The sequence below is a fragment of the Lissotriton helveticus genome, chromosome 3_2, assembly GCF_964261635.1.
Source record: "Lissotriton helveticus chromosome 3_2, aLisHel1.1, whole genome shotgun sequence".
In the NCBI taxonomy this organism is placed as follows: Eukaryota; Metazoa; Chordata; class Amphibia; order Caudata; family Salamandridae; genus Lissotriton; species Lissotriton helveticus.
In genome coordinates, this window is record NC_136062.1 from 474,096,934 (window position 1) to 474,115,659 (window position 18,726).

The window sequence follows — 18,726 nt, forward strand, 5'->3', positions numbered from 1 at the left end:
GTGTGATATGGCCCTTCACTCAGTGTGATATGGACCTTCACTCAGTGTGATATGGCCCTTCACTCAGTGTGATATGGTTCTTCACTCAGTGTGATATGGTTCTTCACTCAGTGTGGTATGGCCCTTCACTCAGTGTGATATGGCCCTTCACTCAGTGTGATATGGCCCTTCAATTAGTGTGATATGGCCCTTCACTCAGTGTGATATGGACCTTCACTCAGTGTGATATGGCCCTTCACTCAGTGTGATATGGCCCTTCAATTAGTGTGATATGGCCCTTCACTCAGTGTGATATGGACCTTCACTCAGTGTGATATGGCCCTTCACTCAGTGTGATATGGCCCTTCACTCAGTGTGCTATGGTTCTTCACTCAGTGTGATATGGTTCTTCACTCAGTGTGCTATGGTTCTTCACTCAGTGTGATATGGCCCTTCACTCAGTGTGATATGGCCCTTCACTCAGTGTGATATGGTCCTCCACTCAGTGTGATATGGCCCTTCACTCAGTGTGATATGGCCCTTCACTCAGTGTGCTATGGTTCTTCACTCAGTGTGATATGGTTCTTCACTCAGTGTGCTATGGTTCTTCACTCAGTGTGATATGGCCCTTCACTCAGTGTGATATGGCCCTTCACTCAGTGTGCTATGGTTCTTCACTCAGTGTGATATGGTTCTTCACTCAGTGTGCTATGGTTCTTCACTCAGTGTGATATGGCCCTTCACTCAGTGTGATATGGCCCTTCACTCAGTGTGATATGGTCCTCCACTCAGTGTGATATGGCCCTTCACTCAGCGTGATATGGCCCTTCACTCAGTGTGATATGGTTCTTCACTCAGTGTGCTATGGTTCTTCACTCAGTGTGATATGGCCCTTCACTCAGTGTGATATGGCCCTTCACTCAGTGTGATATGGTCCTCCACTCAGTGTGATATGGCCCTTCACTCAGCGTGATATGGCCCTTCACTCAGCGTGATATGGCCCTTCACTCAGTGTGATATGGTTCTTCACTCAGTGTGCTATGGTTCTTCACTCAGTGTGATATGGCCCTTCACTCAGTGTGATATGGCCCTTCACTCAGTTTGATTTGGTCATTCACTCAGTGTGATATGGTTTGGGGGGAGAGGGTATTTTTTTGCTTCTCCCTTGTTGGCTTGTGTGTAAACCAGAATCTGCTGTCAGTGTAATATCCCACCACCCTCCCTTTCTATGTCCTTTTATTCACTTACCCCAGACAAGGGTCAGTACAGGAAGTGAGAGGTCCACCCCCTTCACCTGCTTTGGCGAAATGGTACTGCTAAACTGTCCTCAGATCCATGACTCTCAGAGGGTGCTTGGGTGATGGAGGCATTCCCTTCTCCTCATCAGAGTATCGGAGCAGTGCTTAATTTGAGCCTGGGGTTGCAGGTGGCGCCCACAGGCACTCCACTTTTGGGACTGTTGCTTATTTTGCCCCATCAGACTTCAACCCAGAACGAGGGAGAGAAACACATTAAAGGCGGACAGGAGCAGGATGGAAAAGACAGAAAAACAGTGACAAAGCTGGAAGCTGGGACTATAAAGAAGGTGGAGGGATGAGACAGAGGGACAGGGAGTGTCCGCTTCTGAGCACCCTGAGAGTAGAGACTCTGGACTCCCTCTGCCCACAGCATTGTGGCACTTTCTGATCTCAGAAAGTAAAGTGGTCTACTCTCTGGTTCATATCAATCTTAATGACGTGACACCCGATTGCTCTCAGCCCACTCTAGCCCTTAGTTTAGACCTTGTGATGTGACCCCTGGTTCCCAGAAAGTGCTAGTGATGTGGTGCCTGGCTCTCTTCAGAGTCCAGTGAGGTGGCCCCTGGCACCCTCACCCCCTTTCATGTGGCATCTGGTTCTCATCAGGTCCTAGTGCTGAGGCCCCTGGTGCATCTGAGGCCCCAGGGTTGTAACCTCAGGAGCCAGTGGTGTGGGTCCTGGTTCTCTTCAGAGTCCAGCAAGGCCACCCATAGTTCCTTCACCCTTCAGAGTCAGTGAGGTGTGGCCTCTGGTTCCACTCAAGTCCCAGTGATGTAGCTTCTTAACCAAACGGGATACATATAGCGCTGCCAATCACCCACAAGGGACGCATGACGTTACAACGCATACTTTTACAACGCATGCCTTTAGAACGCATTTTTTACAACGCAATATCCTTTATAACGCATTCCATAACAACGCATGCCATTACAATGAATTTCCTAAAAGTACCATTACCTCTACGTCCCTCGTCCTCGACCCAGTCATCACTCATGAGGTATTCCACACGACAGGAAACAAAACAGGAAACGCTTTCTGACTCCACCCACCCTCCTGTCAGGTGCTATAATACACCTCACCACCAGAAGCAAATCCTGTTTTGTTTCCTGTCGGGTGGATTCTGATGGGAGACGCTTGGGTGAGTGCCGGGCTCTTACCTGCTACGCCTGTCCTGTGGTTTCCTCCTTTGCTGGGCATTGGGGGTGCTCGTGGACCTCCGTGGGATGTGGAAACCGGGCTGCTGGGCTTCCTGTGCTTTCCTGGATTGCTGGGGACCTGGGTTGCGGGGCCTCTCGGGTCCCCGGGGATTTCTGCCTTTCACTGTGCTGGCTGGTCGCTGGGTGTGTGGCTATGGCTTCTCGCATGCGGCTGTGGTCCTTTGTCCCTGAGTCCGGTGTTCGGACCTTTCACTGGCTTCGCTCGTGTTTCGTCGGATTTGCCTGTTGCAGGAGGGGCTCCGCTGGATGGGTGTGCCTGTGAGGCGCGCCGCGGCTCCTCGCGCCCCGGCCATTTCTATGCCGGTGTTATTTCTGCTGGGTACGATCACCCCCTGGGACGGGGGGCCGTTCCTGCCTCGGTGCCCTTTCTGGATGTCCGTTACTTGGCGGGCCGTTTCTCCCTCGGAGCTCAGTTTCTGCCTCGGAGCTCGTTTCTGGATGTCCGTTCCTCGGCTGCGGGGGGGCTGGAGGCTCCGGGAAGTGCGGGTGTCGGCTGGGAGGCCGGTCCTGGATTCTGTCCCTCATTGGCCTGTGCTAGCACCCGGGTAGGCTCCGGGTTGCTTGTCTTCCGTCCTGATTGGTGGATGGAGGTGATGTCATCGGTTCCTTTGCTGTTTCATTCGCCGGCCGCTGCTCGGCCCCTCCTTCCCCCTCCTTCTTCCTCGACTGTTCCTCTCTGTGGCTCGGCTGATGGGTGTGTGTTTCTTCGTATTTATTTGGCGGGATTCTGCTGTTCTTCGATTCCTTCAGCTGCTTGTGGCTCCGCTGGGTGTCTCACGTCTGCTCTGTCTACTGGGTTGCTGTGCCTCGTGGATTGCTGCTTTGCTATGGGGAAGCATCACGGGAAGAGAAAGCATGTCTCTCCTGTTCGATCTTCTTCCTCCTCCTCTGATGGTGGTGTTCTGCCCCTGCTGCTCGGAGTGGCAGTTTGGGTGACTCTAACCTTCTGCAGCGCCTAGTTTTGGAGACGCTGTCTGAACTCATGGCTTCCAGTATGGGTTCTGGGGGTCGCTCTGAGGCTGCTGCTCCCCTGTATTCGGATATTTCGTCCTCTGCATCCTCTGATGAGTCCTCTTTCGGCGCAGCGGAGCTGCAAGGCAAGTGCTTTTCCGAGGTAATTACAACGCATTCCATTACAACGCATACTACCTTTACAACGCATACCATTACAACGCATACCATTACAACGCATGTTTGGTAAGTATTGGATAGTGTAGGGGTAAAAATTAGTATTCTAACTCCAGGGGGTGCAACAGTAGGGTAAGTGTTGGATAATGTAAGGGTACTATGCGTTGTGATGGTATGCGTTGTAATGGTATGCGTTGTAATGGCTGCGTTGTAATGACATGCGTTGTAATGGTATGCGTTGTAGTGTCATGCGTTGTAATGGTTGCGTTGTAATGACATTAGTTGTAATGGATCTTGCGTTGTAAAAGTTTCATTGTAATGGTAGTGCGTTGTAAAAGTTACGTTGTAAAGATTGTTTCCCACCACAAGGGTATACAGTCTGCGCTCTGGACACCATTATAAGCGCATTTTGATTTGGTCTCACCTCTTACGCGGATGATACCCAAATTGTGGTGTCTCTGACACCAGGCAAAGAGGCGGGAACAGAAGGACATTTCCAGGATTGCATGTGGTCAGTGGGAAGTTAGATGGCAGAGAATTGCCTAAAACTTAACACGGGTAAAACTGAGGTTATTTTGTTTGGCAACAATACCAACTTTTGGACGCCAAACTGGTGGCCGGACTCGATGGGTGCTCTCCCTGTCCCCACTAAAAAGGTTAAAAACCTGGGCGTAATAGTTGATGAGAGTCTCACCTTCAGGCCCCAAGTAAATTCAGTGGCATCGAAAACAATGTTTGTTATGAGAATGCTCAGGAAAATATTGCCGTTCTTGCCCCGGGGAGCAGGCAAACAGTGGTCACAGCTCTTGTAATGGCGAGACTGGACTTCTGTAACAGTCTTTAGCTAATCATTCAACAAAGATTCTTGAACAAATTACAAGTCTTGCATAACGCAGCAGCTAGACTGCTCACTGGTACATCGAGATTCTCCTCGATTTCTAAGGAAATCAAAAAATTGCATTGGCTTCCGGTAAGGAGTCGAGGACTTTTGAAGGCTTTGTGCATGGTTTTTAAAGCACTCCAAGACACAGGGCCAGACTATCTAAAACGGCGATTGCAATGGTATATCTCAGAAAGAACACTGCGATTAATGGGGGCCAAGTTGGTCCTAGTGCCACGTACAAAAAAAGCCCAATGGGGTGGCAGAAGCTTTGTTCATAGCACAGCAAAAGCTTGGAATGATTTGCCGTTCCACTTGAGACATGCCACAGAACTTTTGTCCTTCAGGAAGGGCTTAAAAACTTGGCTCTTTTCCCAATAATCTGGTCCCAATAAATTAGTTCTTCCGCTCTTGGCCATTAGGAGATCTAGCTAGCGCCAGGACACCTCTTGGTAATTGACACGCTTTAAAAAAGGCATTAACATAACATAACAGGCGCTATGGGGTTCTGCTGCTCAGCTGGAATCAGTTGAACACCCAGGACTTGAGTTCCTTTCTGAATTGCTGCAGGTAGGGTGAGGTCCAGAGGTGGAGGGGGAGGATTTTCCAGACCTTTGTGGCCAGGTAGGAGAATGAGGTTCCACCACTCTTGCTGCGGCGGATGCCGGCCGTATAGGCAAGGAAGAGGGTGGCAAAGCGCAGGTGTCTGGAGGGTGGTTAGAAGCTCAGGCGGTGGTTGATGTATGCTGGTCCTGGATTTTGCAGGTGTTTACAGGCATTGGTTAGCATTTTGAATTAGTATCTTTTGTGGACGAGTTTCCTGACATATGGGGTAATGTGGGTCTCTCTGGGGATGTCTAGGACTAGTCTGGCCGCTGAGTTCTGTATAGTCCAAAGTCTCCTAAATAGGTGTGTGGTGATTCCTGATTAGATAGTGTTGTCGTAGTCCAGGTGGCTGGTGACTAGGGCTTCAGTGACGGTGTGGCTGGTGCTAACTGTGAAGCACTTAAAGATCTTCGGGGGCATGCGGAGGGTGAGGAAGCAGGCTGAGGATACTGCGCTGATCTGGTTTTTCATGGTGAGTTTGCTGTCCAGAATGATGCAGAGGTTCCAGGCGTGGCCCGTTGGTGTGAGTGAGGGTCCCAGTTCCACAAGCCACCAGGAGTCGTTCCACGGGAAGGTATTGTTCCCAAAGATCAGTACCTCCATTTTGTAAGTAATAAGGTTAAGCCAGTTGTTTTGTATCCAGTGAGCGATGCTGGCCATGCACAAGTGGAAGTTGGCCCTCGTGGTAGATGGGTCTGCGGATAGCGAGAGGGTGAGCAGGGTGTCGTCTGCGTATGATATGTTGTTGAGTTCATGGGTCCCGATGATGTTAGCCTGGGGGGTCATGTAGGTGTTGAATAGGGTGGAGCTGAGGGATGACCCTGGAGGGACGCCACAGATGATGTTCTTGGGATCCGAGGTGTACGGCGGACTCTCTGGGCTCTTCTGGTGAGAAAGGATGAGATCCGTTTGAGGGCGTCCTCTTGGATCCTTATCTGATGGAGCCTCTTGATCAGGATGAGGTGTGACATGGTGTTGAAGGCAGCTAAAGGTCTTGGAGGATCAGGGCGGTCATCTCTCCTTGGTCTAGGAGAGTCCTGATGGCGTCGGTGGCTGCAATTAGGGTGGGGTCCATGCCTTTTGGAGGACCTTGGCAGGAATAGGGAGCAGAGAGATCGGCACGTCATTCTTGAGCTCATTGGGGTTTGCGGGCCGTTTATTGGGGAGAGGTTTGACTTCAGTGTGTTTCTATTCTTTTGGGAAGGATTGCGGAGGTGATGGATGTGTTGAAGATGGTGGTGAGCTTGTTGCTGATGGTCTAGTTTTCAAGATTAAACATGTAGTAGGGACAGGGGTCCGTGGGTGCTTCTGAGTGGACAGAGTGCGTGATGGCTGTGGTGCTCTGCAAGGTGATTCTGTACCCATGTGGTTATTCTGTGGTTGAGGAAGGCATCGGTGGAGGCAAGGAGGCTGAAGATGCTGACGGTATAGGGGGCAGGGTGGGATCGAAGTGTTTGTCAATGGTGGAGATCTTGTCATGGAAGAAGTCCGCTGGGGTGTCGCAGAGATCTTGGTATGGGGTGAAGATGTTTTTGGTTGCTGAGGGGTTGAAGACCACCTTGCCGATGCTAAAGAGGTCTTTGGTGTGGTAAAAGCTGGCTTTGAGGCGGTTGGCCAGAGCAGTTTTTTTGTCACTTTCAAGAGTTGGCGGTAGAGGTTGAGTGCTGTCTTGAGGGTAGCACGGTCAGTTGGCTCCTTGCTAGTGTGCCAATTCCTTTCTAGTCACTTGCAAATGTGTTTTGTGGTTCTCAGTTCTGTGGTGTACCAACTGGTATGGTAGGTGGGTCTCCTGAGTTTGGTGGGCTTTTTGGAAGTAATTATGTCGGCCAAGTCAGTGATCCAGGAGTTGGATGTCTTCAGCCTCTTCGACATCGGTAGTGGTGTCGGTATCGGGGGTGGCTCCTCCAATAGGATGGAGGCGCGTCGTCCCACTGATTTTTTGCAGTGCGAGGAGCAGAAACATAAAATGGTATTTTAAAAACCATTTTATATTTCTGCTTCTCTCACTGCGTGAAAGCTGTAGAGTATTCCTGGTTGGGAACGGGCAGGTTAGCCAGTCGAGGAGGAGTGGCTTGCCCAAAGCTGTGGGCCTGACTGTTTGGTCGGACCACTGGGGCCGACCAAACCAGTCATGCGCACTCTGCCTTTTCTCTAAGCAGCCTACATGGAGAAAATGGCCCTCCATAGGCGCCCAGCTGTGTGCTGTCCCCACCAATCACAACACTGCCATTGCAGCGGTGTGATTGTATTAGGAGAGGGGAGGGAGGCTGCCTGTGGCTGCTTCCTGTTGAGGAAAGCAGCAGAAACGTGCGGGACCGGGCCAGGAGCTGAGGCGGCGCGGCACCCGGTAATGTGAGTTTAAAAAAAGTCAATTAAAGCAGTCCCGCCTCCTCCCCACAAACCCGCGTGACCCTCCCCCCCACACCTGGCCCCACCTACGAGTCATGCAAGCCGCAACTGGTCTGGATGTTAGGTGTTGAGGACATCGGTCCACTGGCTTTTGGATATTTTGCTCATGTGTAGTGCTGTGCGGCTTTGTGGCAGTGCTAGGGGCTGATGTGATGGTGAAGTTGACAATTAAGTTATCTGTCCAGGTGAGCTCGGTGACATGGCTGTACCTGACTCTGTCGCTGGCTGTAAAACTGGTGTCTTCGGATTCCTTTTGAGCCCTTGTAGCCCCTGGTGCCCTCACCCTCCCATGTTGTGACCCCTGGTTCCTCTCAGGTTCTACGGTTGAGGCTCCTGTTTCTCCTGAGAGCCCAGGGAGGTGGCCACTGGTACCGGCTCTCTCCAGTCATGTGGCCCCTGGTTCATCTGAGGCTCCAGAGTTGTGACACTTGGTTCACCTAAGGTGTCGAACCTAGTTACCTTCAGGGTCCAGTGAAGTGGTCCATAGATCCTTCCTCTTTCAGAGTCGGTGAGGTGTGTTTTCTGGTTCCACTCGGGTCCCAGTGATGTGGGCTCTGGTTCCTTTTGAGCCCTACAACCCCTGTCCCTCACCCTGACGTGTAGTGTCCCCCGCTTCATCTCAAGTCCTTGAGTTGAGGCTCCTGTTTATCTTGCGACCCCAGTGAGGTGGCCCCTGGTACCCTCACCCTCAAGTCATGTGGCTCCCGGTAACCCTAAGGTGCTGGTGTTGTGGCCCCTGGCCCATAAAAATTAAAAACATAAGCAATTTGGTGTGTTTAATATCAAATGCTCATGTTATGCACCATTGCAAGTTAAAAACTCATATTAGGAGGTATTTACCACTATTAGTAAACACCTCATGCAGGAGAAATGGCATTTTCCACTTGTGGTGACTACAAGGCGCTATGCCAAGCACCTGGCCTTAGTGGCCAACAGGTCCATGGGTCCCTCCCCCGCTCCTTGACACATCTCCGTCCTTCACACACTGAACGCTCTGCGAAAACATCCTTCCAATCCCTTGTAATGAAGGCCTTCATGGCCACAGGTTCGTGGGTCCCTTCTCTGCCCCTTGCGATGTCTCCTATCAATCACACACTCACCGCTCTGTGGCTCCATCCTTCTATCCACTTGTAATGGGGGTCTAAGTTGCCAGAGGGTCATGTGTCTCCCGCCCCTTGATACATCTCCTGACCCTCACACACTCACTGCCCTTTGGCTCCATCCTGCCAGCCACTGGTAATGAGAGCCTTAGTGGCCATAGGTCCATGGGTCACTCCCACGGCCCTTCAGGTGTCTCTTGTCCTTCACACACTCACCGTTTCCTGTCCTTCACACACTCACCATCTCCTGTCCCTCACACACTCAGCGTCTCCTGTCCCTCACACACTCACCGTCTCTTGTCCTTCACACACTCACCATCTCTTGTCCTTCACACACTCACCGTCTCCTGTCCCTCGCACACTCAACTTCTCCTGTCCCTCACACACTCACCGTCTCCTGTCCCTCACACACTCACCATCTCTTGTCCTTCACACACTCACCGTCTCCTGTCCCTCACACACTCACCGTCTCTTGTCCTTCACACACTCACCGTCTCCTGTCTCTCACACACTCACCGTCTCCTGTCCCTCACACACTCACCATCTCTTGTCCTTCACACACTCACCATCTCCTGTCCCTCACACACTCACCGTCTCTTGTCCTTCACACACTCACCGTCTCCTGTCCCTCACACACTCACCGTCTCTTGTCCCTCACACACTCACCGTCTCTTGTCCTTCACACACTCACCGTCTCCTGCCCCATAAACACTCACCGTCTCCTGTCCCTCGCACACTCACTGTCTCCTGTCCCTCACACACTCACCGTCTCTTGTCCCTCACACACTCACACACTCACCGTCTCTTGTCCTTCACACACTCACCGTCTCCTGTCCCTCACACACTCACCGTCTCTTGTCCCTCACACACTTGCCGTCTCCTGTCCCTCACACACTCACCGTCTCCTGTCCCTCACACACTCACCATCTCCTGTCCCTCACACACTTAGCGTCTCTTGTCCTTCAAACACTCACCGTCTCTTGTCCCTCACACACTCACCGTCTCTTGTCCCTCACACACTCACCGTCTCTTGTCCCTCACACACTCACTGTCTCTTGTCCCTCACACACTCACCGTCTCTTGTCCCTCACACACTCACCGTCTCTTGTCCTTCACACACTCACCGTCTCCTGTCCCTCGCACACTCACTGTCTCCTGTCCCTCACACACTCACCGTCTCTTGTCCCTCACACACTCACACACTCACCGTCTCTTGTCCTTCACACACTCACCGTCTCCTGTCCCTCACACACTCACCGTCTCTTGTCCCTCACACACTTGCCGTCTCCTGTCCCTCACACACTCACCGTCTCCTGTCCTTCACACACTCACCATCTCCTGTCCCTCACACACTTACCGTCTCTTGTCCTTCAAACACTCACCGTCTCTTGTCCCTCACACACTCACCGTCTCTTGTCCCTCACACACTCACCGTCTCTTGTCCCTCACACACTCACCGTCTCTTGTCCCTCACACACTTGCCGTCTCCTGTCCTACACACACTCACCGTCTCTTGTCCCTCATGAACTCACCGTCTCCTGTCCCTCACACACTCACCATCTCCTGTCCCTCACACACTCACCGTCTCTTGTCCCTCACACACTTGCCGTCTCCTGTCCCTCACACACTCACCGTCTCTTGTCCCTCACACACTCACCGTCTCTTGTCCCTCACACACTTGCCGTCTCCTGTCCCTCACACACTCACCGTCTCTTGTCCCTCACACACTCACTGTCTCCTGTCCCTCATGAACTCACCGTCTCCTGTCCCTCACACACTCACCATCTCTTGACCCTCCCGCACTCACTGTCTCCTGTCCCTCACACACTCACCGTCTCCTGTCCCTCAAACATTCACAGTCTCTTGTCCCTTAGATACTCACCGTCTCTTGTCCTTCACACACTCACTGTCTCCTGTCCCTCACACACTCACCGTCTCTTGTCCCTCACACACTTACTGCCTCCTGTCCCTCACACACTCTCTGTCTCTTGTCCCTCACACACTCACTGTCTCTTGTCCCTCACATACTCACCGTCTCTTGTCCCTCACACACTTACTGCCTCCTGTCCCTCACACACTCTCTGTATCTTGTCCCTCACACACTCACTGTCTCTTGTCCCTCACACACTCACCGTCTCCTGTCCCTCACACACTCACCATCTTTTGTCCTTCACACACTCACTGTCTCCTGTCCCTCACACACTCACCGTCTCCTGTCCCTCACACACTCACTGTCTCCTGTCCCTCACACACTCACTGTCTCCTGTCCCTCACACACTCACCGTCTCCTGTCCCTCACACACTCACCATCTCCTGTCCCTCACAGACTCTCCGTCTCCTGTCTCTTATACACTCACCGTCTCTTCTCCTTCACACACTCACTTTCTCCTGTCCCTCACACACTCACCGTCTCTTGTCATTCACACACTCACCAACTCCTGTCCCTCACACACTCACCGTTTCTTGTCCTTCACACACTCACCGTCTCTTGTCCTTCACACACTCACCGTCTCCTGTCCCTCACACACTCACCTTGTCCTGTCCCTCACACACTCACCATCTCCTGTCCCTCACACATTCACCGTCTCTTGTCCCTCACACACTCACTGTGTCTTGTCCCTCACACACTCACCGTCTCCTGTCCCTCACACACTCACTTTCTCTTGTCCTTCACTCACTCACCATCTCCTGTCCCTCAAACACTCACCGTCTCCTGTCCCTCACACACTTACCGTCTCTTGTCCTTCACACACTCACTGTCTCCTGTCCCTCACACACTCACCGTCTCTTGTCCTTCACACACTCACCGTCTCCTGTCCCTCACACACTCACTGTGTCTTGTCCTTCACACACTCACCGTCTCCTGTCCCTCACACACTCACCGTCTCCTGTCCCTCACACACTCACCATCTCTTGTCCTTCACTCACTCACCATCTCCTGTCCCTCAAACACTCACCGTCTCCTGTCCCTCACACACTCACTGTGTCTTGTCCCTCACACACTCACCGTCTCCTGTCCCTCACACACTCACTTTCTCTTGTCCTTCACTCACTCACCATCTCCTGTCCCTCAAACACTCACCGTCTCCTGTCCCTCACACTCTTACCGTCTCCTGTCCCCTACACACTCACCGTCTCCTGTCCCTCACACACTCACCGTCTCCTGTCCCTCACACACTCACCGTCTCCTGTCCCTTCCCACACTCACAGTCTCAAGACCCTCACACACTCACCGTCTCCTGTCCCTTACACACTCACCGTCTCTTGTCCTTCACACACTCACCGTCTCCTGTCCCTCACACACTCACTGTGTCTTGTCCTTCACACACTCACTGCCTCCTGTCCCTCACACACTCACCGTCTCTTGTCCTTCACACACTCACCGTCTCCTGTCCCTCACACACTCACCATCTCTTGTACTTCACTCACTCACCATCTCCTATCCCTCAAACACTCACCGTCTCCTGTCCCTCACACATCACCGTCTCTTGTCCTTCACATACTCACCGTCTCCTGCCCCATAAACACTCACCGTCTCCTGTCCCTCGCACACTCACTGTCTCCTGTCCAACACACACTCACCGTCTCTTGTCCCTCACACACTCACACACTCACCGTCTCCTGTCCCTCACACACTCACCATCTCTTGTCCTTAACACACTCACTGTCTCCTGTCCCTTTCACACTCCCCGTCTCTTGTCCTTCACACACTCACCGTCTCCTGTCCCTCACACACTCACCATCTCCTGTCCCTCACACACTCACCGTCTCTTGTCCTTCATACTCTCACTGTCTCCTGTCCCTCACACACTCACCGTCTCTTGTCCTTCACACACTCACAGTCCCTTGTCCTTCACACACTCACTGACTCCTGTCCCTCACACACTCACCGTCTCCTGTACCTCTCACATTTACCATCTCTTGTCCTTCACATACTCACTGTCTCCCGTCCGTCACACACTCACAGTCTCTTGTCCCTCACACACTCACCGCTCGGTGGCTCCATCCTTCCAGCCACTTGCCGGCTCTGTCCAGCTCGGCTTCACGCTCCACTACCTCCAGCAGGTCCCGCTCTGTTCGGTCTCCTGGGGCCAATGCAGCCGGGGCCCCTGGCACAAGGTGGGCTCCAGCCTTTGCAACCATGGTCGCAGGCATCTTCTGAGCTTCAGGGCCCGAGGACACTGCCCAGGATCAACGTCACGCCGCGCACCTGAGGGAAAAGAACAGCACAGTGAGACCGGGGGAGTGTTGTATGGCGTTTTAGGACCTGAGTGAAATTTTCCCGATTCATGCGCTTATATAGGTACAATTCACATTGCCCTTATATAGGCATAGAAATCATGCCCATATTTAGACATAGCCCAAGCAGTCCAAATACAGGCATGGCTACTTCCACCCGTACTAAAAAGTCACAACGATTTCTTGGAAAATCGGCTTAAGCAGTCAGGGACATCCCCTTGCTTGAATATTGATTTGTCCAAGAACTCATGGAGTGTTCAAAAAAGTGCCATTCCCTTGGGGTTCTTTGCTGATGTTATCATGCCCGACTTTACATCAAACTCAGCACCTTCAAGGTATAAATATGCCTACACTTGCCCTAGAAAACACACAGTGGTTTGGAGCAGTTCGACTATCTACTTGCACGATGCAGCTCGCTACAGCAAGTGCCGAAGGAAGCCGACCCTCCAGCTGATGCACTGATCGAGAAGCTGTCCTTTCTCTCGCTGAGAATCCATCTCCAGTGTTTCCAAGCTCCCCTTGCGGGGTGTTGGGAAATCGAGTCCGAGACAGAGAGATACCAGACCCCCTTCGTTCTAACTAAGGTATGGAGCTGATTAGACCCTAAGAGAAATCTTGGATAGATTCTTGGCAAAGAAACTAAACCCATGCTACACCAGACTTACTTCTTCCCACGTACTAGAGTTAGGTTAGGTACATTGGGGTAGGAGCATTTTAGAAGCACCAGTTGAGTACATTTAGCCATTGTTATTTATGTATTGTGCAAAATTAGTACGGTTTGGTAAACATTATCTGCGCCATCTTGCCTTTTCCCCTGATGCCACACTTTTTGTCGTGCGCACCCGCCATTTTAGGTGCCTCGATCAGAACCACCCTCTGCACGCCACTGGCCCCCAGCACAGCCCTTCGCCCCACAAGCCCCCCACGCACTGGCCACCCCCCGCTCTCACATGCCTTGGGTCATAAACCCCTCTTCAGCGCAGCTCTGCCTCAGAACCCCATCCTGTCCCCAGCGCGACACCTCCCTTCATTCCTTTCATGGTCCCAGGCCCTTTGATACAAACCCCCTTTTCCTGCGTGCCCGTTTGTCTTCCTCGTTCCCAGGCCGCCACCTGGCCCTGCGGATACTGTTTATTGCCCCCCCCCCGTACAGTAGGAAGCTTCCCTCATTAAAGGACCCTCGAATTGATCAAAGCCCCCACCCTATGATATCCGATCAACCCCACACATTCCGTGAATCGGCGGAATGTCCAGCTGCGCGATAATCATCACCTATTGTGACCGGGGTGGGGACTTCAACTGTAAATGTGTGTGGGAACGGGCCTGAAAGGGAGATTCCGAGGATGTCCTTTCATACTTCAAAGCATTGCAAGAATGTGTTACCTGCAATAGAGATCATAAAAATGTGTATAAGAGGCCAGGCCTCAGAGATGCGGTTAGAGCACCTCGTGACGATACTGGCTGTCTGAACTGATGTGTTCTCTTCCGGAGAGAATAAACCTTGTTTCCTGCCTTCCAGTCTCCAGCGCCTGCCTCTTCATTGATTAATATTTTGTGGGTTAAAGAGGCGATACCGCCGGGCAAATATTGGTTGTCCTTGACCTGTTTTTACAATTGGCGTCCCAAGCGTGGGGCCCATCAGCGACACGTGGATCCAGTGGGAGAGGTCCTGACGACAGAGTGAACGACTGCAACGATCGGGAGAGCTCTTGCCCAATAGACCCTCGTCTGGCAGCCGATCATCCGAACTTCACTGGTTCCGAACAGACCTCTCTCGAGTGATCTACGGTCCTGACTGGGAACCATCAGGAGTGCCGCGAGGAATACGAGGAAAAGAGGATGATCGGGCGCTGGATTCGGAAGATAAGAAACTGTCAATACGGTCCGGGTAAGGTCGTGTAAACACGACGAATTGCGAAATGATTGTTTAATTGATCGGAAAATACTAGTATTACTCTTTGTTGACTTGTTTGGAGATTCACTGTCTGCAAACGGAGAAACAATAGGCTCTCTCTCTTTGCAAACAGTGAAGGATAGGTAACGCAGCCATCGTGCCTATCTTTCTCCCCCACTGATTGATTGTTTTGAACTTTCGGGAGATTTCCCTCTCCCACACTGATTAATTGTTTTTGACCCCGAACTACTGTTCGCGGATTGTTTTCTGGAGATTCTCTGTCTGCAAACAGGAAAGAACAGGTTCCTCTTTGCAGATAGTGAAAGGGTAGAGGACGCAGACCTTTTGCGGGCCTACTTATTCTCCCCACTGATTGTTTATTGACTGTATGATATTGGTTCATGAGGTATTCACTGCCTGCAAACAACGTAGAATAGAAATATTCTGTCTAGTCTTTGCACGCAGTGATAAGATAGGCAGTGCTGACTTTTTGTCCTCGTTGTGAGCCGCCATGTCTGTCTTCTCCCCACTGATTGGTAGTTGGTTCAGCCCGGACCGTTTATTAGAGGTGGACCATCTAGCTCCGCTGGAAGGCACCCCTAATAAAGACATGTTCACAAAGTATGGATTAGTTACCATAGCCTATAGTAAGCTGTGGCACAGGTATACCAAAGAAAATCAAGAGAAACAGTGGCCACTGATAGGATCCTTCGATCTTGGTAAAATAGAAACGTTAGAAATAGCCCTTTGTAGTAATAAGACAACGCCTATTATGCTCGACAGTCTCGGTATGTGGCGCAAAGAAGCAATGCAACGAAAGAAAAGAGACGAAGTCAGAGTAGGTAAAGGAATATATCGACAGGACAACCCCAAGACACAACGACCCGAAAGTAATCCCCCGACACTACGCACAGGACGACCAGACTTAGGGCAAAACCAATGTGCTTTTTGTAAATTTTCGGGGCACTGGAAAGCCCAATGCCCGACTCTACTGAACGAGGGTAAGAGCAGAGGGCCGACAGAAATAACAGGCCGGCAGAAAGGGAAAAGGCGTGAGACAAAGATGAATCAGACTGACACGGACAGGCCAGATAGAACCACCACGTTTGATTATGCCCGATGGCACAGATTTCGCCAGACCGATTTCAGCGACATGTTTGAGTCCTCATAGATCGAACAACGCTAAGACGAGAAACCCAGTCTAGCTCTAAGTTACCCGGTGACGAACCCCGTACTACTGCTACTGTTCCCTAACACAAAAAAAGCCACCCTTTTCGGATAACCTACAGAAACAATACACAGAGTAGTCTCGGACAGATTAGTATACATTCCATTAATGAACTCAAACTTCGAGTGCAATGGGACTGATTACTCTCTGCTGCCCCCCCCACTCTGTAAAAAACAAAGGAGCAATTACAGGCCTGCATAGGCAACCCCCATTACCCAGACATGCCTGTCCAAACAAAATACCTACCCCCACTCCGGAAGTTCCCGAAATGCCGCAGGTCACCGGTCACGCCCATCCGGAAGGTGAAACACACAGCACGTGTGGGGCGGGGCCTGCTGACAGCCATCGATTGAAAAGATTGCCAGTGGGATGTCCAGGAGGCACCACGGGCCCAGCATGAAATGGCCGTCCCATCCTCTTCTTCGTGGGGTGGCGTCCCCCGGGCCACGAGTAGGGAGGGAGCGGATGCAGATGACCCCCTCCCTCGTATCTCCTGGTCCGGCCATCACAAATACCTCCGCTGAAGAATTGGTACAGGGTGGGCTGGGAGGGAGAGGCGACGCGAACGAGCCTCTCCCACCTCCTCGGATAGGAGGTTTCCCAGCCCCGGTCCGGTCATCACAAATACCTCTGCTGAAATTGGTACAGGGTGGGCTGGGAGGGAGAGGCGACGCGGACGAGCCTCTCCCACCTCCCCGGATAGGAGGTTTCCCAGCCCCCGACCCGGCGCCGAAATCCTCCAGCCGGGCGGCGCCCATACTTGCGCAGCACAGGACATACACCGCGGCGGCCATACTTCCGCAGCACAGGACATACACCGCGGCGGCCATACTTCCGCAGCACAGGACATGCACCGCAGGCGGCCATACTTCCGCAGCACAGGACATGGGATGGCGCCGGCCATACTTGCGCAGCACAAGACATACGATGGCCCTCAAGTGTACTTGTGGAGCACGGGATGTGGAGTGGCCATCATGTATGCCCGTGAGAAGGGGCGGCGTGGGGTGCACTGGGAGAGGGAGACGGCGCGAACGAGTCTCCCTCGCCCCCCCAGGTGGGGGCACCACAGCTGCACCCTAGCCGAATGTCCTGCTCCTACGACACGGTGTTCCATTTTTTTCACCCCAAAGGGTCTCTTCCACTCTTGCAGACTTGACGAAGGGCGGCTGCTGCAGGGCCTCAAAATGGCGTCTGGGCCCCCTGGAAGGCGGGTCTAGGCCGGTAGAGTAACTTTGACCAGCAATGTAACTCGGACGCTTGCCCACCGGGGCACGAGCCCCCACCTCCGACAGCATCCCCACAGCCTTGAAGATTCTACAAAAAGTCCCAGGAGCCCTCGGCCCCTGCAGGCTTCCGGTGAGGAACAACTGCCTTGGTCGCTAAAAAAATAACCACGACATAGCCACCCCTTCTGTTAGCACGAGTTTTTTTTGAACTGCCGAAAAGGACTCTGGTCCAACCGCCGGTTGTGGGAAACATTTTGTCCCTGATGCTACTTCCGGACTAACCCGGCCCCGCCCAAAATGGCGCCGGTGTCAATGAGAACTTACGAACACCTCGTGGTATTTTTAGCTAAAAAAAGACTTGATGTTCTGAGATATGTATATGATCCTTTGTACACTTGACGAAAAAGAGGGAGGGTTCACTCGACGAACATGTAAAAGGATCCCGTGAAAAATGTTGTTTTCAATGTACGATTTATTATGATATTATTGTAACTGATACATAACCTCGCTTGTGACACACGCCCACGGTATGCATTTAGGAAATTTGATTACAACTAATCTGACTGTGCTTCCAATTATGAAATGAATGCCCCTTGATCCCTCACCTATTGATAGACCTTTTTAGTTTCCTGCAAATGACTAAATAAACCCTTTTAAATGTTTTTAATGCTGCAAAATACCCCCCCTTACTGTACGTGCTTCAGCCATCGCCGTGTCCGGCCAAATACGATTGCACTCTCGCATCTACATGCTGAACGATTGGGCAAATAAAGGTTTTCCAAACTATGAACAGGTATTAGATGCTTTTTTAAAAATGTGGCATCAGCGGGAGAGTTTTTCTGTGCACCCTGCTTTGTTCTCTTTTTAAGGTTATTAGAAGATGGTTGCTCAGCCCCGGATGGAGGATCGAATCTAAGACACGATACTCTGCCTCCAAGTATGCGACTGGCTCGGGAACTAACGCATGGAGAAGGACCTCGACTTCTGAGGACGGGTAAAGTGAAGCGGTGTAAATGATAGAATGTTATAAAGGTACGGCACTCAAAGGTACTAGGGAACAGAGTTGGCCGAAGAGCTGATATGCCTTAGAACATCACAGCGTTGGAAAAGATTTCAGGACCCCGATAGCTAGATACATCTACCAACTAGATACCTCGCACTAAGTGCCTCTGATTTTTAACGTTTCCCTACACCCGGCCTATAAGGACACACTGCCCCCCCCCCCCAGGCTTCAGAAACCAAGACCCCAGGGATTCTATCCCGAGGAGATAAGACGAGTATGTGGTAAGTAAAGGACTTTCGTGCCCATGCATTTGATATGCTCGAATGTTGTCCCCCTCCCTCTTTTCCTCCCTCTACAGGTTACATTGGAATCACGACTGAGGTATGGTGAAGATCTGAAGCCTCGCCATGCCTGATACATGAAGCGGACTAACGCTGCAAGGTGGCACCTAAGCACACCCACAAACTGCTCTTGTAACGAAAGAGCCAATAAGTTGTATGATATGATGAAACACGATCA

General features: G+C 51.8%; 1 protein-coding gene across 1 annotated transcript in view; it reads right to left on the minus strand.

Moving 5' to 3' along the window:
• LOC144826369 (uncharacterized) overlaps window positions 1–18,726 on the minus strand; it is a 377,712-nt gene that overhangs the window by 344,983 nt on the left and 14,003 nt on the right. Inside the window, exon 2 of the mRNA XM_078684697.1 lies at window positions 12,608–12,827. Within this exon, the coding sequence (XP_078540823.1) occupies window positions 12,608–12,772 (165 nt within the window). The 5' untranslated portion in view covers window positions 12,773–12,827. The remainder of the gene's footprint in view (window positions 1–12,607; window positions 12,828–18,726) is intronic.